The sequence below is a fragment of the Phlebotomus papatasi genome, chromosome 2 (genome assembly GCF_024763615.1).
Source record: "Phlebotomus papatasi isolate M1 chromosome 2, Ppap_2.1, whole genome shotgun sequence".
Taxonomy (NCBI): Eukaryota; Metazoa; Arthropoda; class Insecta; order Diptera; family Psychodidae; genus Phlebotomus; species Phlebotomus papatasi.
In genome coordinates this window covers 25,480,007-25,506,109 of record NC_077223.1, presented here as the reverse complement: position 1 = coordinate 25,506,109, position 26,103 = coordinate 25,480,007, and the positions used below count along the sequence as shown (strand labels likewise).

General features: G+C 34.0%; 1 protein-coding gene across 3 annotated transcripts in view; it reads right to left on the bottom strand.

Moving 5' to 3' along the window:
• Positions 1 to 26,103, bottom strand: part of LOC129803186 (SLIT-ROBO Rho GTPase-activating protein 1-like) — a 75,809-nt gene that overhangs the window by 16,247 nt on the left and 33,459 nt on the right. For all 3 annotated transcript variants that reach the window (XM_055849576.1, XM_055849577.1, XM_055849578.1), the window contains 4 exons: positions 10,283 to 10,466; positions 9,680 to 10,196; positions 2,916 to 3,137; positions 1,550 to 2,312 (listed from right to left, as the gene is read on the bottom strand). In XM_055849576.1, the coding sequence (XP_055705551.1) occupies positions 1,550 to 2,312; positions 2,916 to 3,137; positions 9,680 to 10,196; positions 10,283 to 10,466 (1,686 nt within the window). The remainder of the gene's footprint in view (positions 1 to 1,549; positions 2,313 to 2,915; positions 3,138 to 9,679; positions 10,197 to 10,282; positions 10,467 to 26,103) is intronic.

The window sequence follows — 26,103 nt, the reverse complement described above, 5'->3', positions numbered from 1 at the left end:
TTCCAAAACGGCTGTGCTTAAAAAATTGGAAGTACAAAAAATAATTAAAATCAATTTTCATTGTGAAACTTTAAAGTCATTTTTGAGCTTAAAAGTTTACTATATAACAAAGGTAAAATCTTTTTGGTCAGAAAAAAATTCAAATTGGTCAGTAAAAAATAAAATATTGGTCAGTAAAAAATCAAATTCGGTCAGTAAAAAATAAAATATGGTCAGTAATATATAAAATTTGGTCAGTATTAAGTAAAAATTTGATCAGTAGAAAATCAAATTCGGTCGGAGAAAAGTCAAATGTGGTCGGTAAAAAGTCAAATTTGGTCAGTATTTTTTTTTAATCACTAAAATGTGAAATTTAATCAGTGGAAAATTAAATATGATCAGTGAATAATAATTTAGTCAATAAAAAACTAAAAGGAAATCAAAAAAAGTTAAAACCTGGTATATCCAGATAAAAAGTATCGCACATTTCGTATTGCGGAAACTTCGTATTTTAGTACATTTCGTATTTTACCAGTTCGTATTTCATATTTCGTCTTTCCTAAATTTTGTACAAAAATTAAACAGGTGCTACTGATAACTTTCCTAAGCACAGAAAATTTCCTTTTGCCTCAACAGGCGATACAGATCACTTCCCGAAGCACAGAAAATTTGATTTTTTACTGACTAGGTTCTTTATATTTTGCTGACCATTTTTATATTTTACCGATCAAATTTCATTTTTTACTGATCAATTTTGATTTTTCACTGACCAAATTTGATTTTTTTACTGACCAAATTTGACTTTTTACCGACCAAATTTGAATTTTCTTCGACCGAATTTGATTTTTTAGTGACCAAATTTTATTTTATAGTGACCAAATTTATTTTTTACTGACCGTATTTGATTTTTACTGACCAAATTTTATTTTTTACCAATTTTTTAAAAGTTTTTACTGACCATATTTAATATTTTACTGACCATGTTTTATTTTTAACTGACCACATTTGATTTTTTACTGACCAAATTTTATTTTTTTACTGGACAAATTTGATTTTTTACTAACCAAAATATATGCTGATAAAATTTGATTTTTTACTGACCAGATTCTTTACTTTTTACTGACCATATTTTATTTTTTACTGACCGTATTTTATTTTTTACTGACCGTATTTGATTTTTTACTGACCAAATTTTATTTTTTACCAATTTTTTAAAAGTTTTTACTGACCATATTTAATATTTTACTGACCATATTTTATTTTTAACTGACCACATTTGATTTTTTACTGACCAGATTCTTTACCTTTTACTGACCAAATTTTATTTTTTACTGACCAAAAAGTCGCAGCCTATAACAAATAGTTGAAGCCTTGCAAAAAATATCCTAAATTCCTTCAACCTTCTACTTTGCAAAAATGTACAAACATAAGAAAAAATAACTTTAGATGGTCAGGAAAAATTATTTTCTTTATGGGACACCGGTGTTCCAATTGTCCTTAAAGGGTTAAATCAGAGAAATAGAGCAATTCTTTCATAATTACAATTAATTCAAAGTAAAGGAATACTCACGTGCTAGCGACACAAAGTGATCGAAGTAGATGATGGGGAAAAGTGGCTCGCGGAGTTCTCTCAGGTAGAGCTTGAGGACTCCACAGACGGAATTGATATCTGATGCATCAGTCGTGTCAGCCAATGGATCATCGCCGCGTTCAAAGCCTTCGCGGAAATTGGAGATTTCCACTTGTGATCCGGACACCCGAAAAATTCCCTGATGGTGCAGTCCAAAGAGATTTATGACACGAATGCAACTTCGCATGATCAAAGGAATTTCTTCATTGGTTGCCTCAAGATATTCCTCCAAGGAACCACCAAATAATTTTGGTTGCCCCGACATATTCATTCGGCCGATGCGTTTGCGTTTTGGCACATTTGTCTTCACCATCGCAATCCCCATGGATCCAGAACTGTCTTTGGTCAGTGATTGTCTGAGGAATTCCGCCTTGGCGTCCAGCCTTGCAATTCTTGATGTACCAAGGATGTATTCTCGTATCTTTGCAATGTAGAACTCCTCAATTTCCTGCTTGTCGGCTTTCTGTTTGTTCACCTCCAACTTTGGTGCTCCTGCATTTGCATGGCTAGCCGGATCGCCAAAGTACGACGTACAGTCGAAGTCTTTAGTATTTAGTATTTCAAGTAAATTGATCTCTGCTGTCTCAAGCGTCTTCCAGATCTCTTCTGATTCTGTCCGGAGATTGCTCACTCTCTGCTGCAGATGCTGAAGTCGAGATTCCATTTCCTGATGCAAAGCTTTCTTAAGCTCAGGTTCGACAATCTGTATGGAAGAAATGTGGAAAATCTTGTGCAAAAAAATCACAAGAATAGTTGTTCGAAGAAATCCCGATAAAGAATATACAAAAAACTCGTGAAGAATGTTCATGAAATGAAAATCATCGAAAAATTTTCCCTAAAATAAATGTACTTTATATTTTTAAGGAATGCAAGAATATGAATATTTTTAAAATACTACGAAAAGTGTGTAAGATAATAGTTTTTTTCTTCCATCCACTTAAAAATTCAATATTCCAATCTAAGAATTGCGAATACGATTGAAAGCAATCACATCATACATCCCCAGTTAGCATCCCACTCACCTGCCGAGGATGCCCAGGGAGAGGTAGATACTGCGATAAAATTAACCTTGAAACTTTTCAATGGCGTTTCATACTAAGGAATATTATCTACCTCAGAGTTTCAATAAAATTTTCCAGAGTGCAAGAGAATAGAAACCATACAGAGTGATGGAAAATTCACTCCACTTTATGTCTCAAAACTCTCTCACTCTCTATTTAATAATATACTCAATATAATGCACTTTTATTAATATTTGATGTTTTATTGCAGAATGGTGCTCAAAATAAGAGAAAATGCTATTTACCTCCTCGACATGTTGCCCTTGAAATTCCAATCTCTTAGGTATCATGAAAGCACCATGATGCTGTTCCAGGAATTTTTGTTTATCCGCCCGGCTGTCCATTGAGTGCACAATGTGGGAGAGATTCTCAGCATTGGTCAGCAGAGATCTACATCTACCCTGATCTGATGTCACATGCATGAGCAGAGCCCTGGACACCACCGAGTGAAAACCCAAGTCCATGCACTAGAAAATTATTAAGAAAATCGAAAAGAGTGGTAACATTGGTAACATAAAGTTCTTTGAGTAAACAGTCAACGTCCTATTCAATCAATTTTCCATCTTATAAACACATCTATCCCTCTCACATCGAGCATGGGGCTCACATTAAAAGTTATAACATTTTTTTATGTACTACACTTAATATCTTCCACACAAAATTCTATTATGCATAAGGATTTGCTCGCAACTTAAACATAGTGAAGAATTAAAGAGTAAAAATCAAGAGAGGTCTATTTTTCCGTCCACTATCTGTTACATCTCATCAGACCGAAAATTCATTCTTAAACATAGTTTTTCACCCCAACAAAAAAAACCAGTGATAAGCCCAGAAAAGCTTATGGTAGCTGAGATTATTTACAGATGACCTTGAAATGCGTACACCGCCGAGAACAGTTTACTCGACACGATTCTTTACTCCCAAAATTCAATTCACAATCGAATTTTCACGCATTCCGAGTTTCACGCATTTCGAGGCCATCTGTAAAGAATCTCAGCTACCATAAGCTAATCCGGGCTTATCACTGGTCATTTTCAATTTTAAGTAGTCTGAGTGGAGAAGACCAAAAAAGAAAGAAAAAGTTCATTGAAATCGGTTAATAAACATTAGAAAAAGCGTCCGGTGCATAAGGATATAATGGCTGAACTTTCTCACTTTTGTGTAACTCGTCGGTTTAAACGTTCGAACTTCCAACGGGTTTTTAGGTAAGTTCTCTCTGATATACCTTCGAATCGGTAAAGGAAAAACCTCAACCGGAGAGAGCTTTCAAATCGGGAAGGTTATTACTGAACGAGAGGAATAAGGGTCAGAGTACAGTGGGTTTGTGTGGAGACGGATGGGATCCATTATTAGAAAGATCTTGCTCTCAGATACAATATATGCTAAAATTTCATCAAAATCCCTTCATAAACACAGAAAATGCAGTCCGGCCAAGACATTTGTGGTTATAGCTCGGGTCAGGGAACATTGAGGGAGGAGTGCGACCCACCGTTGGAAAGGTCTTAACCTCAGCTACAACATACTAAAATTTAAAGAAAAAGCATCGTCCAATTTTCGAAATATTCGAGATCGACTAATCGAAAGTCGATTTTTCGATTAATCGGACCATTGATTAAATCGGATTAAACTGGTGTGTCATAAGGGTTGTAGCACTCCAAGAGAGCTTTCCAAAACACAAAAAAATATCAATTTCCGATAATTAGAAGTGGAGATATGACCATTTGAAAATTGAATTTTTGACCCCCTATACACTAAGAAAAATCCGATAAAGTTAAAATAACATTCCGGAAATGTTAATTTTACCCTGCAGTATTGATCCGAAAATTGTGTAAATATTACCCTTTTTAGGTGTATTGGGGGTTAGTTACCCTTTTTCATGTTAATTTTACCCTTAAAAAGGTGTAAAATTAACATGAAAAAATGTTGATATATTTTTACACATAAAAAGTGTTAAAGTTATAAGGAAAAAAAATAATCGCACCCTCTTTTTTTTCTCAGTGTAGCTTGGGTCAGAGGAGTCGGGGGACTTTAATTTCGGTATCGATCGAAAGCTCTTAGGCTCAGCTATAACATACTAAAATTTGAGATCGATCGATGCCATAGGGGCTGAGTTATTGAAAAAGAAATTATGGGGGTGTTTCATAATGGCGGAAGTGGGGGGTGAGGGGTAGATCTAACATCACTCACTTCTAGCCGCCTATCGACATTTAACCTTTGCCGAAAACCGCTTGTCGATATCTCTTTCCGTTCTCTCGCCAGAAGTGGTTATACGATTGACGGAACGGACGGGACGGACGTCCATGAAAATCGATTTTTATGGCTCCGGCACAACTTTTAGGTCAGGAAAATTTCATGAAGTCGAAATTCGAGTGTCTTTCTTTCTCATATGTTTTGCATATGTCTTTCTCATTCTTTCTCACTCTTCTTCTTCTTTAAACATCACAACAAATTCAATTTAGCTCAATCGAATTTAGATATCGTAAGAATGAGATAGACATAAGTAAAACGTGTGAGAAAGAACAGGATGTGAATTTTGATTTCATGAAAATTTCCTAATCTAAAAGGTGTGCCAGAGCCATTAGCACACATGATTTTCGTAATCTATGAGTGTCACAACGTGTGAATCCAAAATTTGGGCCCGATCTGACGAGGTCAGATTTCACCTGAGACCACAAAAGCTTAGATTGTAAAGAATCTTAGCTTAAAAGGGGTGGCAAAGTATCCCAGCGTAGTGCATTGTTTGAGCACTTGACAAAGATTCTATACCCTCCCATAAGTAGTTTCGCATAGTTCAAATTTTCACATAAATAATAAAGTTCTTTTGCGATATAACCGCTATAATTTTACGCTTAGCTTAGAGGTTCAAAACCGATTTCAACCCATTTTCACTGCTCGAACTCCACGGAGAGAGCAGTAACAATATACATATTAGATGAGCTCATTAGTATATTCGGTTAGTAGAAGAGGTCGAAATTTGGAGTGGTATATCTCAGCTCCTGATGAACATAATTGGATGAGTGAACTATTGTTGGAAAGCTTGGCTCATTGGATCTTAGAATCTGGTATATGCAATATGTTATGGGTAAACCATGGTCATCCAGAACCACTTATGTCGAAGAAGACATTTTTTGCAACGTAATTTTTGGCCATCCACTGCTGTGATCAGGAGTGACCCACATTTCTAACACATGGACTATTTGATAGAGGAACTCAAAGGGTATAATTTGTGGCAGAAACTTTTATTTTGGACATCTTACTTTTTTTTATTCATCGACTTTTGCAAGAATTTTGAAATGTTAAACACAAAGAAAAAATGACAGAAATCCTTCTATCTCATTTTCTGGACAAACTGATGAAGATATCGACTTGGAATGTTCTGAAAACTCCCCCATAAGTTGATCCAAGGAATCCAAATGTCACTTCAAAATCATCCCCCCGTCTATCCTTCCCCTCCAGAAACCACTCTTTTAGGAATATCTCAAGAACTAGACCATCGATGCATTTCATTTTTGGATATGTTTTAGAGAGTGTCCTAGCGGACATTTCATCCATACATCTCAAAGACGTCCGACCTCTTCTTCTTGCACGTGCTAATAATCTGGTCAGAAGAGGAGAATTTCTTCTGATCAATTTTCTGACCAAAGAGACAAAGTTAGCAACTTTGATTGTTCTGAGTATCCCCCAAAAGTCAATATAAGGAATCAAAAAAACACATGCAATTGCCTCCCATCCCACTCCTTCTCCTCCAAAAACCACTCTTTTGGGAATATCTCAAGAAATAAACCTTCGATCCTTTCCATTTTTGGATATGTTTTTGACATGGCCTAGGCGAACATTTCGTCCTCAGACACAAATATCATCCAGAAATTTCTTCTTCTTCGAGCATTTCGCAAAGCCTTGGACGCTTTGCCACCCCTTTTTTATTTAAGTGTTGTAATCTAAGCCAAAAAGGTATTACCAGAGAGGGAAGAAGTTTCCTGTGGCTTCAATAGAACCAGAAAGGGGTCACAGCCACGAAATTCGAAACAGTAGGGGGAGGCTTTGATCGTTCGCACATACGCTACCTTCAAACACTTCATATTTCTCCCATATTCCTTTATTAATCTCACATATGGCTATATATTGTAATAGCTAGCCTTAAATCCCATCTTTCCTGAAAAAATTGAGAGTCTAATCCTTTTTTCCTAGTTTCAGGAAGCAAAAAATAAAAACAGGTCCAAAACTGTAATTTTGCTGTGCAATACTTCAGACGATTGTGCACAAATTATATCACTTTTCAGAAAAACGACTATCACAGAGGATAGAGGGGTTATTAGGGTTCACATTTATGTAAAAATCTTTTAGGCTGAAGAGGCACTTTTTGTGGGTGGATGAAAATTCACAAACTTGACTCACATTCATCGATCGCACATAGAAGACTGCTTCTTTCAGACATTTTCCAGGAAACTTCATTTTAGATACGATCCCTCATATTCACATCTATTGTAATCTACCGATTTAATCTACCACTAAAAAATAAAACTTACAAAAATTAAAGTTGATAAACAAGAAGTGATTTGACTCAAATAGACCGCAGTTGAGTATTTTTTAAGCAATTTTGCATTTCTTTGATATAAAAATATTTTTCAAGCTTGCACAAACTGAATGTGCAATTAAAGAATCACATCTGAAATAAGCTCATACAGTTTACAACTGATTTTTGACAATCTTTGACATAACCTCACTTTTGTATTGTTTTTTATGTCAAAGAAAAGAAAATTGCCCGTGAGAAGCTGTTTTGTGAAAATTTTAGCCTGTTCACCTGCTGAAGCTCAATATCTGTGCTAAATCCCGATTCCTGCAGCTGCAGGAACAGAGAAATCTTCAATGAGATGCGCATTCAAACGTTTTTGTGCATATCCGGCTCCGTGGAGGAATGGTGGAATCTTGTGTGGTCTTCTCGCTTGCAGAGTTTTAGTCAATTTTTAGCTTTAAAAACTTATTGATTCGTGTAAATTTGGTGATATTTGGACTTTTCAAGAAAGTATTCATCAGATTCAACCGTTTCCGGAGTGAAATTCTCATAGAATCGACCAAAAAAATGGTTTTTAGTGTCAATAAAACATCTCTCAGAAAAGTTCCAAAAAAGTGATATTAAAATCTTTTATTCCTTGTACAAACGGTTTAATCAAGTAGATTAGAGTTCCCTTTAAACAATGATGTGCAACTTTTAGTGTCCGGTGCAAAATTTACGGTGAAAATGGGGTGTTCAATGATGGCGTGAATCGTATGCGATAATAGAAACTTGATTGATCTATCGGACAAATCGCCATTAAATTTTCATTTTCCTCTGGAGGAAAATCTAAGGATTTCCTGGGATTTTGTGGGGTGGGATTATGAACCTTATAAGTAAGACATTTTTTTGGCATAGTTGGAGAATCCATACGGTTTGCATGGTAGTCAGAAAAAATCACTGAACTTGAACATCATTTTTGTATGCGAAAGTTCAAAGCCTCCCCCTATATCTTTTACGCTCTATGACGGAATTTGATAACCTAACTAGGGGAAAATCGTTCTGACAATGGCCAACAAGCCATCAGTATCAATCGTTATTCATTTATGAACCTTACCAGAGAAACCAAGACTAACCTCGAATTGTGAGCTCTCTTGGAATACTTAATGATCAATATTAATCGTATCGAGATATACAAGGTACAGTAGAGTCTCGCTATAGGCCATCGCTCTATAGTCCACAATTTATCGACCGTTGATTTCAGAACACTGATTTTAAGTTAGGTTAAGTTTTTTAGTATGCGACATGCATAATTATTTTAATATTTTTGGCAAACTTTATTAAGTAGTTGTGATAATTGTGATCCACAATGAACAGAGCAAGGACAAGTACCACAATCGCAAAGAAAGTGGAAGCCGTCGAGCAATTTCAATACTAAAAATCGTTGATAATTTTAAAAAATTACATGGACTATAGTGCGACCCAAGTGTCAAATTTGAAACCAAATATGGACTATAGCGAGACTCTACTGTAATCATTTTTATAATATCTATTCTCGTAGTGGAAGAATCTACTAAGTCCATTGTTGACCGCCCAGGAGCGCCTTCCCCGTGATGTGAATGCTTCTTCCATGCTCCCGGAATTGTTGGACAAAGGCAGTGCAGTGCATTTATATTACGTTATTATTACATGTGAAAAATGTCTAAATTAGACATTCAGATCTTTGCAGCGGTCGGGACTCGAACTCACAACTGTGAAAGCCGAGTCAGAGATCTCATCCGCCCAAGAGCCATTGCTCTTGCCTATTGCGCCACTGAGATCCCCGGCATAATTTCGGCATAATATTGCAGTTCACATTTTTATCTATCCATACTTCCCATTTATCCATACTTCAGTTGTTCTCAAATTTAGATCAAGATTATAATTATTCATAATCGATTCAGGCAGTTCAGGGATTGCCTAAACAAGAATGAGTAATAAGATGTTCGAAAACTAAATTTCAAAAATAAGTTTTTCGATTTTTCGACAGACGCTCTTCTGTAGCTGCCATTCGGCAATTTTTTTTAAATTGTAGCCTGAGAAACTTAGGATTTTGACTTTTCTTCTTTTAGTTCTTTTTGCTTTTTGTTGTTAATTCTTAAATTTCTTTTGTTTTTGTTTTTTTTTCTCTATTGTTCTTTTTTCTCTTCTTTTTTTTGCTAACTTTTTTTACGAACTTGTTTGTGGGTTATATGATTCACGAGCATTTCGTAACTCCCCTATAGGAATTCACAAACATTTACGAACATTTTTACAAAATATTTTTTTCTGTGTATCTGCATTTCTTTTGTTCCTGTTGAATTGTTCAAGAAATGATTCTCAAATCAGGTAATATTACTTCAAAATTATTCGCAAACCCGAAAAATGTGTAACGTCTTGTTAGTGAAAGATGTGAATGCTGTAAATGAGTCACCCCCCTCGTACATTTTGCTATTGTAGGGATTCCAAGAATAAAATGAAACTACAGAGAGTACTTACATCTATGAGATCACTCAGGTCCTCCACAAAATACTTATGAATAGTTGTATTGGACGCTTCGAGACACAATTGATATTCATTTTTGGCTTTGAGTGCCTTGAGACGTGCGTCTGAGTATTTGTTACGGCGCTTCAGCACCTCTTTCTCAATCAGTCTGTATTTCTTGCTCCTGTCGAGCTTTTCCTTGGGAATTGTCTGTTGCAATTTAGTTCTCTGATTCTCAGCTGTTCTCAACTTTGCCTCTGCCGCCTTGCATTCAGTCTGATAGCTGTGATATGTCTTCATTGTGGTATGGAGCTCCTGCAGGACCCGCAGAATCTCCTCGTGTGTCTCATAACCAATTTCTCGACATCTCCGGTAGATGCGCTGGATATCATCGATAACAGTCTGCAGACGCATCACAAGGTGGGTGGAATAAATATCTGCCAGAGTGGCATGATCCTTTGACAGGGATTTTGTGTGATTGATCATCTGTTGCCAGCAGGCATACGATGAAAAAAGTGGCCATTGTTCCCGTCTAGAAAATTCCCCGCAAAAAAATAACCCCCGGAAATGCATAAAAACCAAAATTTAAAGTCATTCAAAACTATTTTTTTATCTTACTTTTGCTTCTGTTCTTTGTGCCTCAGCAAAAGACTCTTTGCCATCTTCTCCAAACTCTTACTGTAGTCCAGTTCCACTTCACCCCGTTTCCGGAAGAAGTCCTGAAGCTCCTGGATGAGTGACACTTGAAATTCCACTCTAACATCGAGACACCTCAATTGTTCATTAAGTTGCAGTCTAATATCTGCAAGAAATAATACAAAGAAAGTCCAATTAAGTAATTAAAATCGTCTTGCCATCATTTAATTAATTAGCCAAATTTGTGAGTGAATTTTACAGTCCCTGGACATAAAGTACTCTCTAAAAATTATTTTCAAGTATTGCAAACTTTGCATTAAAAAGTGGTTTTCAAAGTTAACAGATGTAGTAAGCTATCTCCTCAATATACTGAGATAAATCTTTAAGAGTTAAATTTATAAATCGACATTAAAGACAAAATGTATATCAAATTTTAAAATTACGGGGATGAAATGGAACACTGAGTGAGAGAAATCCGAAAAAGTTAAAATAACATTCCGGAAATGTTAATTTTACCCTGCAGTATTGATCCGAAAATGGTGTAAATATTACCCTTTTTAGGTGTATTATGGGTTAAAGTTACCCTTCTTTCATGTTGATTTTACCCTTAAAAGGTGTAAAATTAACATTAAAAAATGTTAATATATTTTTACACCTAAAAAGTGTTAAAGTTATGACGAAAAAAAGTTAATCGCAGCCTCTTTTTTCTCAGTGAAATAACCTTTCTTCTTTAAGTTTTCCTTAATTTTAAAGCTGATCACGAGGAGCTTTTAAATCTTTAAATACTAAAAATTATTATTTAAACCCGAAAGAATGTGAAGCATTATTAAGCTTCAACTCTGAATAGGCAATCTTTAATGGAGGGTTATACCGGTTATACCAATAAAAGATAAAAAGCAACTTTTTCAAGATGAATTAAATTAAGTCCAAGGAGTAAAAACTTTTAAAAACAGAGATAATAAAAAAAAACATTAAAAACACAGATTTCATTGAAACCTAGCAAATGTAAAACAATGTATTATGGAAGATTTAGAGTTTGATCGTTACACTGAGAGAGAAATCCGAAAAAGTTAAAATAACATTCCGAAAATGTTTAGTTTACCCTGCAGTATTGATCCGAAATCGGTGTAAATATTATGCTAATTAGGTGTATTAGGGGTTAAAATTACCCTTTTCATGTTAATTTTACTCTTAAAAAGGTGTAAAATTAACATTAAAATATGTTGATATATTTTTACACCTAAAAAGTGTTAAAATTATGAGGAAAAAAAGTTAATCACACCCCGATTTTTCTTCTTAGTGTAGGTATCTGTAGGACCCATTTGTACAAGAATACCTTAATTCGAAATTTTTGATATGATTTTGTCGTCCTTTTTTCATTAAAATAATGCGAACGTTGTATTTTAGAAAGAATGGAAAATATTGACTTGTTTTGTATTGTTAAATTTTAATATGATAGTATCGTATCAATGTCTTTGATGCTAAAACTCAATACAGCAGGGATTTTCATATTTTTGTGAAGTTATAAATTGAACTAAAAAAAAATTGTTCAATTTTGGGGACACTGGAATATGAGATCCTGTGGGAAGGCAAGTGTGATATATGAGGATGAAGAAGTGATACTTTCGATTAAGGAGTTACATGGGTCTCTCAGGTCAAAAAAATCAATTTTTTTATTTTATAATATAAACATTTGAAAAATATTTTCTGAAAATTTCATGTCAATCGGAATAAAACTCTCGGAAGTAGAGCAGTTTTAGTTATGCATCTACATTGTAAACTTAAATTTACAATGCGGTAGTCAAGCTTACTCAGAGTCTACTGAATTGATCTTTCTGAAATTTTGCATACTTGTTTTGAGAAGTATTATCTAGTGTTTAAACGAAGGATTTGCACTTCCTTTAATCATAACCAGTTTTACAATACAAAATGTGTTGAAAAGTAGGGTAAAATTGATACTTTTTTACAAAAACTTTTGCCAAAAATCCAAATTTTGTTTTTTCAAAAATCCTTCATTCATCTAGTGCGTCCAACTAATACTCAGAAAGAGCGTTTGATTTTAGGTGAACCTACTGGGAGAAATCCTGCCTACCGCAAGGTCTCTTTTTTGAGGAATGGTTCCGAAAATCAGCTACCAACGGTAGAATTTTCCAAATTTTTCAATTTTTTTTTTAATTTTGTTCTAAAGCTACTCTTTTATCCCAATAGTTGGAATTTCTAAAATATTTTCGACGCAATGAATTATTATCAGAAAAAGGCCTATTTTTTGACCTGTGAAACCCATGTAACCCCTTAAATAACTAATAAAATGACTTTTAAAATCTAAAAATATATCGAGAATAGGGGAAGTGCTCATAATTTTGGACAGTCTGCATATAAGCATCGATATCCTAAGTTTGAAGTGCGATATTTTCAATACTAATTGACTTTTTTTGTTACTCTCTTTTCAGAAGGATTGTGTAGAAACTTGGCAAGCTATTTATCATCTCATTTTTACTAAAATTAATTTTAATACGTTTAAAAATGAATTGATATGTAGAGGTGAATTTGGCTCTTATTTTGGACAACTTGTTTATTAATTTGGCCAACTTGGCTGTAAATTTGGACAGCTAATCCACCTCAATAGGATGCCCATTGTTCTTCATTTCATGAACCAATCTTACCAAGTCCTCTTCCTGTTCATGTAAGGGAAACGTGGAATGTCACAAGAAGCCCAGAAACTTTCCATATCATTCATTAAAGTGAGTTGACTTCGGTACTCCAAGTACGTGCGGATTCGCTCATTCCCTGCCCTTTCCGGGAGCCTTTCAAGGCATTTCTCACTGCATCTCTTTCGTAGAGATGACGCTCCCTTGTTTCTCCAGGCATTTGTCCAACCTAGTCATCACAAAAGCTAAAACTTCACGAAATTTCGTGAGAAAAACACCTGTCCAAAATAAGAATCATCAGCTCACTGGTGAATGTCTTAAAAAATTTCCCATTTTTCACACGAAAAATATAATTCACAAGGCAAATCTCACTTCAGGTCAAATGTACAAATCATCAGTAACGTGAATCAACACAATATTCAATAAATAATAAATAATATCACTCAAAAACAGCGAACAAACTTTGTTAGTACTTCACCAAAACTAAATAAGACTGAAGTAAGCCACGAAGTTCTGTCATATTTCTCGTAAGCAATTGCTAAATTTTAACGTATTTAGTGTTAAAATCTTCCAAAAAGAACAAATATTTAGATAGAATTCATTATTCATCAAATATTGGAATAAAAATCCATCATTTTAATCAATTTATTTTTAGTGTCCAATGTTATCCTCAAAGTGTCCAAAATAAGAAACTGGACAAAATTATGAACATTTCCCCTATATTCTTTCATAAGAGATATAGGGGAAATGCTTCTAATTTTGTCCAGTTTCTTATTTTGGACACTTTGAGGATAACATTGGACACTAAAAATAAATTGATTAAAATGATGGATTTTTATTCCAATATTTGATGAATAATGAATTCTATCTAAATATTTGTTCTTTTTGGAATATTTTAACACTAAATACGTTAAAATTTGAATATGATTTGAGTTGAAATTGCTTTGTTGCAAATTCAGTGTGAGCAATTGCTTACGAGAAATATGACAGAACTTCGTGGCTTACTTCAGTCTTATTTAGTTTTGGTGAAGTACTAACAAAGTTTGTTCGCTGTTTTTGAGTGATATTATTGAATATTCATTGAATATTGTGTTGATTCACGTTACTGATGATTTGTACATTTGACCTGAAGTGAGATTTGCCTTGTGAATTATATTTTTCGTGTAAAAAATGGGAATTTTTTTAAGACATTCACCAGTGAGGTGATGATTCTTATTTTGGACAGGTGTTTTTCTCACGAAATTTCGTGAAGTTTTAGCTTTTGTGATGACTAGGTTGGACAAATGCCTGGAGAAACAAAGGAGCATCATCTCTACGAAAGAGATGCAGTGAGAAATGCCTTGAAAGGCTCCCGGAAAGGGCAGGGAATGAGCGAATCCGCACGTACTTGGAGTACCGAAGTCAACTCACTTTAATGAATGATATGGAAAGTTTCTGGGCTTCTTGTGACATTCCACGTTTCCCTTACATGACCAGGAAGAGGACTTGATAAGATTGGTTCATAAAATGAAGAACAATGGGCATCCTATTGAGGCGGATTATCTGTCCAAATTTACAGACAAGTTGTAAAAATTAATAACCAAGTTGTCCAAAATAAGAGTCAAATTCACCTCTACATATCAATTCATTTTTAAACGTATTAAAACTAATTTTAGTAAAAATGAGATGATAAATAGCTTGCCAAGTTTCTAAACAATCCTTCTGAAAAGAGAATAACAAGAAAAGTCAATTAGTATTGAAAATATGGCACTTCAAACTTAGGATATCGATGCTTATATGCAGACTGTCCAAAATTATAAGCACTTCCCCTAAGCATTCTGGAAACAAAAATTGAAAATTTCTATGAGTTTCTATTTAGTTGAGACAGATCCAGGGAGATTGATTATCTTTATATTAGATCTCAGTAAAAAGTTCCGGTGTACCATGTCAACTTATATAGGGATATGTTATGAACCAAGTTGAAGTCTAGGATCCTCAAAAGGACACTTAGTTTCGGTAACAGTCAATAAGAAGCAAATAGATGTATTTTGCAAAAAAAAAAGATTCCGTGAAACAGTTATCTGAAAGTCTAATAATTCCAAAAGCGGTTTTAGAGTAGTAAATTGCTTAAATCTGTTCTAAATTCTAGACCTTGAACATCTTATCCTTAAACGGTCTTCAAACTATAGGTTTAGCCCGTTTAGCCCAGTTCCCGTAGGTCTCAAAATCCTAAATAGCGTGCAATTTAATTGCTTTTGAGAGCTTAATAAGTTATATAACTTTAATAACACTGTGCAACAATTTTGAACTTTTTTTTGTCCCTGGGTTCTCATGCTATTTTTTCTATTGCTTGAGTCAAATGATTTACGAAAATACTTATCATTTTGATTTCATTTGGATTTTGCGCCTGGAATCTAGGCAAAACCGTTTTTGCCGTTTTTTGATACTTGGGTTCTTATATCTCCGATTCTGATGAACTGATTTATTTCTTACTTTGAAACAATTTGTTGTCCTTTACATGCCCGATAAATCCTCTGAACAGATGAAGTTCGTACAACTGACACCAGGGGCGCTGTAGTCTTATAAATGTCAGGAAACATGGGAAAATTGAACTTTTTAGTAACTTTGATCAAAAAATATCTCGAAAACTAGGACTGTCCCTAACAATCTGTTTTATGGGTTTGATAGAGAATTTAATCAGCTACATTTTCGTCCATGTACAACTTTTCTCTCATATTGTTTTTTAACCTCGATATTGAGGTTCAAACGAAAAACGAGCACTCAGCCAACTAAAAATGTTAAAGTTATGACACTGAGAAAAAAACGGGGGTGCGGTTAACTTTTTTTCCTCATAACTTTGACACTTTTTAGGTGTAAAAATATATCAAAATTTTTTAATGTTAATTTTACACCTTTTTAAGGGAAAATTAACATGAAAAAGGGTAACTTTAACCCCTAATACACCTAAAAAGCATAATATTTACACCGATTTCGGATCAGTACTGCAGGGTAAAATTGACATTTCGGGAATGTTATTTTAACTTTTTTGGATTTCTCTCAGTGGAGGAAAAGAAGTTAATCACACTTTCTTTTTTTTCTCAGTGTACAAGCCTTAGATCCATTTTAAAAGCTAATATGAAAAGTTCTTTATTTTTAATAGTAGAGAAGATTTTAAAATTCTAAAGCGACTTTGCAAATCTCATGATCAGTATCTGTTCGGACAGAACTAATTGAATAGGATTAAATTAAAAAAAAACCTCCCCTGAGAGATTTTGGTCAACAGCAGACTCCTTCTCCCAATCTCTGTCTGGTTTCCCAGGAAATCCACGTTTGGAACGACATGCAGACATAAATTTTGTGTGACTCTGCCAATGTGTTTATTTATTCCAACGATTCCAACGCATTGAAATTCACCCATTGTACCCCATGCCATCGTCTGCGCGACACGAGGAAAGGACAACAAACGACAATGCCATTGTCACCCTTCAGTTCTCTATCGATTAATTCAGCCGGCTAGAAATTTTCATCCTATGGCATATTCATATTCCACCTCGAATTGCATTTATTTATTGTCTGTTGATTTGTTGTATGAAATTCCCTTATTACTCTTCAATCAGAACAGAACACATCTATTGGGAATTGTCACCAGAAGACCCTGACCCTGTATCTGCAGCAGCTTATGCAAAGTCTCATTCAAATTCACCAACTGAATATTTGCCGGTGAAAATTGAAGTGAACAATTACAAAAGGGTTTTCCAAGTGTACAAAACTTCGCGCAATGCTTTAAAACGTGAGTTTAATGCTATATGCTATGGAAAGTTCATTTCATGTGAGACTGATTTAAGTAGAACTGTTCAAATCATGGGGTTGAGCATATTAATCATTAGCTAATACTACCAATAACATTGTCTAATTTACCAGTAGTGTCTGGTACATGCAGTGAGTAAAGTGGATGTAAAGTATCTGAAGGAACATCAATCCTTATTAAATTCCCATCTATTTCTCACTAATTGGTATTATTTACAAAATAACATACCTTAATATAATTTAACTATATATTTATTTAAAAATTAAATAAATTGCATAAATAATTTCACCGATCGATTTTTGAAATGGTGACTTTAGATTACACAATTAATCAAGAAAAGGATTACACACCAATTTTGAGGGAACCCCCTGAAGATTGAAAAGAAAGATAGTGGAGTCGTGCTTTACAAAATGTCAGCATCACAAAATATGATAAAATATGTATGTATTTCTGCAGCCCGGAAAGTCAAAATAAAAAAGAATTAAGATATTGAGAAATTATACATATATAGGGTCGGAGGAACACCTCTTTACACAGGGAACCCCTATTGACACTTTGGCAAAATGATGAAATTTATATAATTAATCTGGTAAAATTCAAGTAAATATGATGTTTTTTTCTGTAATCTACCTTTTTTTTATAAAAAGAGATGTTCAAGTTTTATATCCTAAACCGGTTCTGAAAGTGTCAATAAGTATGGCATGATAAATTCTTAAAGTGTCAATTGGTGTTCCTTTCACCCTAGTGCTTGAAGTTTTCGAACAATTAACTTATAAGAATCTAAAAGACAAGGAAATGCAATTCCCACATAAAATAACAAATCACGAAGTTTTCTAATATTAAAGAGTTTTAGGGTGATGTCACTCCTTATTAGCACTACCCTAATAATATAGCGTGTTTCTCATACCTTAAATTGTGATACTGAATAAAATTAGATTTATTGGTTCCCTAAAATGTTCACTAAGGCATCCCTTGGATAAAACTCAAAATCGAAATTTCCAGCGCACATAATGCCCAACGCACAATCACTTTTGTTTAGTAAACATGTTTTTGACATTTCAATGAGAGTGAGTGTGACCTAGATCTAGTCATCTCGCTCTCTCTCATAGGAAATTGTGAAAACAGGTTTACAAACAAAAGTTATTGTGCGCTGGGCATAACTCTTGTTTGTAAACAAGTTTTTAAAAATGCCCATGAGTGTAAGCAAGATACCTAGATTTATATCTTATTCGTTCTCACAGAAATGACTAAAACATGTTTACTAAACAAAAGTTATAGTGCGTAGGGCATAATCATCAAACGTATTTGCTGCGGTTTCTGTTACAATATTGTGTCCAACTCACAGTAACTTTTGTTTTGTAAACATGCATTACCCTTTCAGTAAGAGTAAATGAAATCTAAATCTAGTTATCTCACTCGAAAATATGCTTCAAACTAGTAGAGGTTTAACCCAGTTTCCGAAGATTTTGAAATCTTAAATAATAAGCTATTTTAGTGATTTTTTAAACTAAATGGATCATTTGGTTTTATTGTCGAATACCACTGTCACTGGCACTCAATGGGTCAAGTGGTCGAGCACTTGCTCTATGATGCAAGTGTCCAGGGTTCGAATCCCCTTTAGGTCGCCAGGAATTATTCTGGTGTTAAAGGTGTTCAGATTGCATCCAGTGAGCTTCACTGCACTTGATTCCACGGGCATGGGACTAACAACCTCATCCCGTACAAGAAAAAATAATAATGCATGTCTAGAAATCCCCTTGCGGGAAGGCCTGATTCTTCATGGAATGTTCACTCTTAGAAAAGTTTAGACGTGATTACTAATGAAAATTAGTTGTTCGGGCGATTATTATCAAATCTATTTAAAATAGTTCTTATATTCTTAAAACATTATACTCATAATAAATTTATTAGTAGTGAGAATATAAGACAATATTTACGTGGATAAGTTGCGGCAATTATTTCATAATGCTTTCATACAATTATATTTGCTTGTGTTAATTAAATGAAATCATTATCCCAACTAATATTGGTCACTAATTCCTTTTTGGTTTTCACAACCAATGTAAATAGATGGGCCTATATTTTCATAAAGTTATGACTACTTTTCCAATAGTAAAGAGTGGTTTTTATTTTAGTAATGCGTTGAAGCTCTTTCGAATTTTAAGCAACTAATAAGAAATATGCATCACAATGAATGCTATATAGTAACCACAACTAATATGATATAGTTATTACAGCCAATAAGATGGGTATCAACCCCATTTATTTAGTAATTGGAACTAATATGTTATAGTACCCATTACTATTTTGATTTAGTTGTGATAACTAAATGAAAAGGATACTTTAACTAACTGTGGTCAACTATTTCATTTAGTTACCCAAACTAAATATATAGTTGGGTCTATATTTACTATATTTTATAGTTCTAATAACTGCATATGAGCTTGTACGAACTAATTTTTTCTAAGAGTGTTGTGCCAGCATTATTATTATTATTATTATGTCTTTTTGACGCAAAAATATTTATCATGGCACCGTGAATAAGCGGGATTGGTGTTACAAGTATGGCTATCTGTAATTTCCATTAAAATTATCAACACCAAATTTCCGATATTACACAACTTTTAACGAGCACAGGTCTGTGTAATGTGATAAAGAGAAGAAGACAATATAAAATCTCATAGAGGAACTAACTTTTCACTTATAAAAGCTTAACAGTTTCGTTCCTTAAGAAATTCAGTGCAGTGAAGCTTCCTAGATGCAATTCGAATGCCTCTATAAGTCCAGAAAAATTACTGGCAAATTAAAAGGGTTCAAAACGGTAACATTCGTATCATAGAACTAGTGTACTGAATCTTAACTAAATGTATGCTTTAGAATAATAAAGTTAATAGAGTAAATAAAATACTAGTGGAAAGTACTCTCCCTTATAACGTTCATGTCTTCGAATAATGTGAATTTCTTTAATTTTTACTTAAGGACTTACACATAACTATCAATAATTGATAATAAGTTAACTAAAACTTAATAAAATTATGTAAGTCCCTTAGGACAATTAAAGAAAATTCACATTATTCAAAGGCATGCGCATGAACATTCGAAAGGAAAGTACTTTCCTCTATGTTCAAAAGATTACAGAGTTTGTTTTTTATTTTGTTTGCACAACAGGAAACTGGGTTCTAAACATAGCCAAAATGGGTAACCTTGACTCTATAATGTAAAGATAATAAAAATAAATTCCATTGAGGAATCTTCCATGTATATTTGCAGGAAAGAAAACATCACTTTTAATTATTCCAAGTGAAGATTCCCATGGATTTTTATCCCTTCTCGTTATACCAACTCTATTCACACAATGCACTTACAATTTCCAACAATCTCCATTTGAATTACATTGTCATAAATTTTAGTCATAATTGCTAAATGCATGAATTGATGCAATATGAAAAATTTGTGCATATAACCATGTGGTTCAATTTGCAAATATTTCGTATAACTGAGAATTAATTAACAGCCCACATGAATCACGGTCAATGCTTATTGATTCGTCGATTTTCTGAATATGCCTCTTGATTTGGTTTACAAATAAACATCCCTATTTGTATTTGGTGACCGTGAAAAGTCTATGCACAAAATGCAGTCAAAATTAATTTGCGTTTAAAAGCTTTTCACTCTAAAATTGAGTGTAAATTTGAAATTATAAATATATAAAAATAAGCTTATAAAAAAGTTAAGATAAATGTAAATGTTAAGATAAATCTAAAGAAAGTTTATTTTTTATTTCTTGTTTCGTCCCCAAGTAGAATCATAAAATTGCCTGTTCGAATTTCGAAATGTCACAAATGTGAACAAATTGTCAGTATCACTTGCTTCTCTGTTACGACGAAATTTAAAGCAGTTTTGCTTTATTCATAGTTGGAGTTTAAAAAATTCGAAAATCAGTTTCGAAAGCCAAAACAATAAATTTTTGCTTCCCATTTTGTCCGTATGGTGGCCAAATTACTACCTGTTCGATTTTTGAAGTGCTTCAAGTGTTAAAATGTATCTCTTGGAAATTTCTGCGAGGGAAATCAAATCAACAAGGCTCATTTCATTTATCATTCCTCTTATAATCAGTGAGTAATACTTTTATCAGCTTCTTTTTATAATATTTCGTAAATATTTTCTCACCTTCTACAAAAATTGAGTTCGAAAATTCGAAATTGATTTTAAATTCGTCAAATATAAACGACTTTTCGTGCAAGTTGCTATTCTATTAGATAAATTCTCACATACTTTTAGAGCAATTTCCTTAGCACCTTTTCAACAAAGTAATTTTTTTAAAGATATTTTTCGAACTCTGTGCGAAAATTCCGTTTTCAATTTTCGAACATTAACGACATGTTGACAAAAGAGAATGTATTTTACCTATCTTACTTTACACTTTTATTGTGAAAATGGAAAAGCCAACGAATATGCATTATTAAAATTAGGGTTTTTAGGTGGTTGAAGATATTTATGTGTAATATTCCTTAAATTCGTTGGGGTATTAGGGTTAATAAAAAATGGAATAGTTTCTTACTTTACCCTGTAAAATTTTTGCAAATTGCAATGTGGCATAAACAAACCTACTCGTAATTCTTATATAATTTTGGCGAGGATTGTGAATTATCTATTTTTAGATAACTATGCAAAATTTCGAAGTATATCTGAACGATAAGTCAATGTTTTTATAGGGAAAAACTTCCCAATAGGTTTTAGTGGCCCTATAAATATATAAAAATATATACAGAAAAAATAAATATCGGTAGGCCAGAATTGCATTGAAATCAACTCTTCTCGTTTCCTAAAGGTTCAAAAATTAAGCAATAACAGCTTCCAACATATTAATTGCAATAAAAAACGTCTCGGCTAAGGGATGTGAATTCGCAAAAAGTATGATATGAAGCACTCGCATGTGAGTAATTTGCATTTAATGGAAAAGGGTGGCCAAACGAAAAATACTGCGTATAGTGCTTGAACTACTGTATTTAATGAAACTTTAAGAGCTTGAGGGCCAATTTTTGTCACCCGCACTCGCACCTGTCAGCCTTTTAGTGACCGAGAGAAATTGACTCACACACCTGGCAAATTCAAATCCTTCTGTAACGACTCCTTTATATCGTACAGTAATAGTTGCATGTACTCAAAAATCTGCGGGCTGTACGAGTCGAATTCTCTCGGCCACTTAAAAACTGACGGGTGAGAGTGAGGGTTTCAAAAATTTGCCCTCTGTTTTTAAAATTCTTAGGCGAAATAGGACAGGTTTTGAAAATCCGGACAAGTTTGAACCTATTGCAAAATTTTATAATAACGGATTAAACCGGTTTTAAATCATCACCATCACCATTTTCAACTGCGTATCCCTATCGGAGTCGTGGGGCCATGACATCTAGGTTAACTGACCATGCCTATCGATCTTCCGCCACTAAAACGGATGTTAGTGTTCGATCGAAAGGTGCTCCTAAGCAAGATTCTGAATTTGATTCAGCGACCTTATTCTAGATCTGCTCCGAGGTCAAGGACTCTCCACAATGCCTGGCATAGGGTAAAGGCTCATATTTTTGGACAGTCTGCTTATAAGCATCAATGTTCCAAGTTTGAAGTGCGGTATTTTCAATACCAATTGATTTTTTTGTTACTCTCTTTTCAGAAGGATTGTTTAGAAACTTGACAAGCCATTTATTGTCTTTGATTTTACTAAAATTAGTCTTAATACGTTTAAAAATGAATTGATATGTAGAGGTAGAGGAAGAACAAATATTTAGATATAACACATTATTCATCAAATATTGGAATAAAAATCCATAATTTTAATCAATTTATTTTTAGTGTTCAATTTTACTCTCAAAGTGTCCAAATTTAGAAACTGTCCGAAATTATGAGCCTTTCCCCTAGCTTTCCTGGGGAATCTTTGTTCATTAATGCCCTGAACATGATCATACCATCAAAGTTGTGATCTCTCAACACAAAAAAGCAGCTTCTTGACTTCTAGTTCCTCACGAAAGACTACGTTCCGCACTCGTTCTCGACGAGTGAGAACCTCCTGGAGGTACTTCATCACTACTGGTCGAACTCGCGATCTTATAGTTTCGGTTATTTACTCAAATCTTGTCAACCATATAGGTGAGAATAGGAATGAACACAGCTTTGAAAAACGATAATTTAGCCGAAGGACAAAGCTCGGCTTTCCTCATCACGCTTCTGTCAAGCTTCTTATTACCGCAGACGCTTGACGGATACGCGACGAAAGTTCTGCGGCCATCCTACCATCACTTATGAGTAACATTCTGCTGAGATAATTAAACTTCTTTACCTGTTTTAATGGGACTCCACTTAAGATATAGAGTGCATTGTACAAGCTGTCGGGAGATTACCATTGCCTCCGACTTCATAAAATACTTTTGGTTTGACATCCAATTAGTAAAATATTTACGTTATGTTTTGGTTACTTTTCTTAGAGTTTAATAAATCTTTTACAATTTTTTCTGGATCGGTTAACAGAAACAGTAGGGTAAAGTGACATAAGTAGGACATAGTGTTGCAAGTCGGACAACTCGCCGGTACAAGTTGGACATGGCTTTTTTCTTGATAAATACAGTACAAAATTTGTTTTTAAGCACAAGGCACCAAATTATAAAACTAAAGCACTAAAAATAGACAAATAAAAATGAAGTACTAAATTTATCAAGAAAAAAGCCCTGTCCAACTTGTACCATTGTCCAACTTGTACCACTTTACCCTATCGCAATTTTAAAAAAATATTGCTAAATGCTCGAAATTATGTTTGGAATATTTTTATAAAGTGGACAGCTCAACAACTGTATTAGGAGAGAGCCGGCATGTTGGAGACACTTTCTTATGTTTTCACTTTAATCCTTTATGGACGAGTGGGACACCGGTGTCCCAAAAACATTTTTGGACTTTATTTTGTCCTCAAAAATAGTCCGAAAATTTAGTTTTTATTTTTGGAACACCAGTATCCCATTCGTCCTTAAAGTTTCCAGAAATATTTCCATAACTCAGAAAATAGTCTTGATATTTGGTATAGCGCATTTTTTATTTACTACACTTATATATAATTGGATGAAGAACTGCCGTGATGTGTATTGATAGGGGACTCTCCGGTGGTGGCCAGTGGATTTGAAGTCACTTCACAAAGAAAAACACTTCTTCAATCTTTCCCAGAGCTTTCGGTCCTGGATGTGGACTTTCTAAAGTACATTTAAATTTTCTAAAGTAACTTTATAAAGTACATTATAAAGTACAAAAAACATAGTTTAGTCGACCACTGAAGAAGGTCCACATCCAGGACCGAAAGCTCTGGGAAAGATTGTAGAAGTGTTTTTCTTTGTGAAGTGACTTCAAATCGACTGACCACCACCGGAGAGTCCCCTATCAATACACTAGTATAGACTTTATTAAAATAACTCGAAGTATTTGTCACATTTATCCAATAATCAAAGAATCATCCACCGCATCTCAAACAGATTGTCCCACCTTGAGGACGTCAATAGTATCTAAATTGCGTATTTCAGCATTCTGTAAAATTGAGGCGCTCTTTGTATTTTTTTTTTAAATTTAGTTTAGATATAAGTCAGTTGAAAATTTTCTCTTTGGCATTAAAACTTCTTTTTTGCATGTTTTACTTTTGTCACCCTCATCCTATTTCTGTTACTCTTCACTCTGAAATAAAATATATTTGCTGACAGAAGCACACACCCATATTTGTGACTCATGTTCTATGTCGTTTACCCCAAAGAAAATGTCTCCCCTATCAATCCAACATTTCTGCACTTTTTATCTTAGTTCACGCTACAGATATTGCACCCTGGAAAAACGAAATAAGTGCTTTTGCCTTTTCCTGAAGGAAGACTCAATGGATAGTATGAAAAAGAAATGATAGAATCTTTGGCAGTTGAAATAGTGTAAAATTTTTGAAATTTATTTGGCAAGAGTTAGAGAAATGCTTCTGGGATGAATTTGATGGTACACGAGTACAATGTTTTATAGGCTTTGTCTATGGAGACACAAATACATCATCAACACCACATTGCTCCCTCCGCCGATGCACCAATCAGCTACAATTTCTCCCAAGAAACATCTTCAGTATGAAACAGACATAAAATGCAATTATGGACCAGCTCTTTGGATCACTCAAAGTTATTATAAGCTCTTCCAGTCACCACAGTAATCCCGGCACTCAATCAATCTCACCCACGCATTGAGCTTGAAACAAGGCAGAGAAATTGCCATTTAAACGAGGCACTAAAGCACAAAGACAGCGAACAAACATTCCCAGGACAAATATCTAATTTAATCTACAACTACTGTATAATACCATAACTCTATTATCCAATCATCAGTGCATGAAATTGTGTTCTAACCAGATTCAGTTTTTTTTCTTATAGTGCCATGGAAATTGGCTTGACAATCAATAATCTTAAGGACAAGAAGTGGTCAGTTGAAAACAAAACACTTCCTCGAACGCTCCAACAGCTCTAATTAAATTTTATGTTACTTAATTAAATTAAATTTTATGCTGATCCAACCGACCGGACCGATGATGTGACAAATTAATAATCACAAAATTTGTAATTTTCCAAAACTTAATAAATCAGTGCTTCCAATTCTTACCGCAAATTCCCGTTGTCACGTTCCAACCTTTAAAGAAATTCGAGCACGGAATGAGGGAAAGTAGTACGAGTTGGACAATGGTGCAAGTTGGACAGGGCTTTTTTTCTTGATAAATTTAGTACTTCATTTTTATTTGTATATTTTTAATGCTTTAGTTTTATAATTTGGTTCCTTGTGCTTAAAAACAAATTTTGTACTGTGTATTTATCAAGAAAAAAGCCATGTCCAACTTGTACCGGCGAGTTGTCCAACTTGTAACACTATGTCCAAATTGTATCATTTTACCCTAACACATTTTTAAATTTTTTAAAAATATTTTTCCTACAGGAAATGTGAAGTTCCCAGAGTTCCTTTAATTCAAATACTTATAAAATCATTAAGTTACTGTAACGCGAAAAATAAATTTGAGCGAACAAGAGCAAAAATAAAGTATCTGAAGAGTGGTAGTGAGTGGTACTTCATTCTTTAATAGGATGCTCCGTATAATCATTAGTCGATGTTTTTACAAACTAGTCGAGAGGATAATGAATATTTCATACTAAAATTACAAAGGTCAATATTTTTACAGCTAAATGTTGCGAACATGAAAAAATACTTGAAGGATGATAATAAGTATTCATTGAGACTAATTAGATAGGAATTATTTTTAGATCTGCTGACTAATAAGCATCATTGTAATAACGTTATAATAGGCCAGTCATTCAGTTATTGTA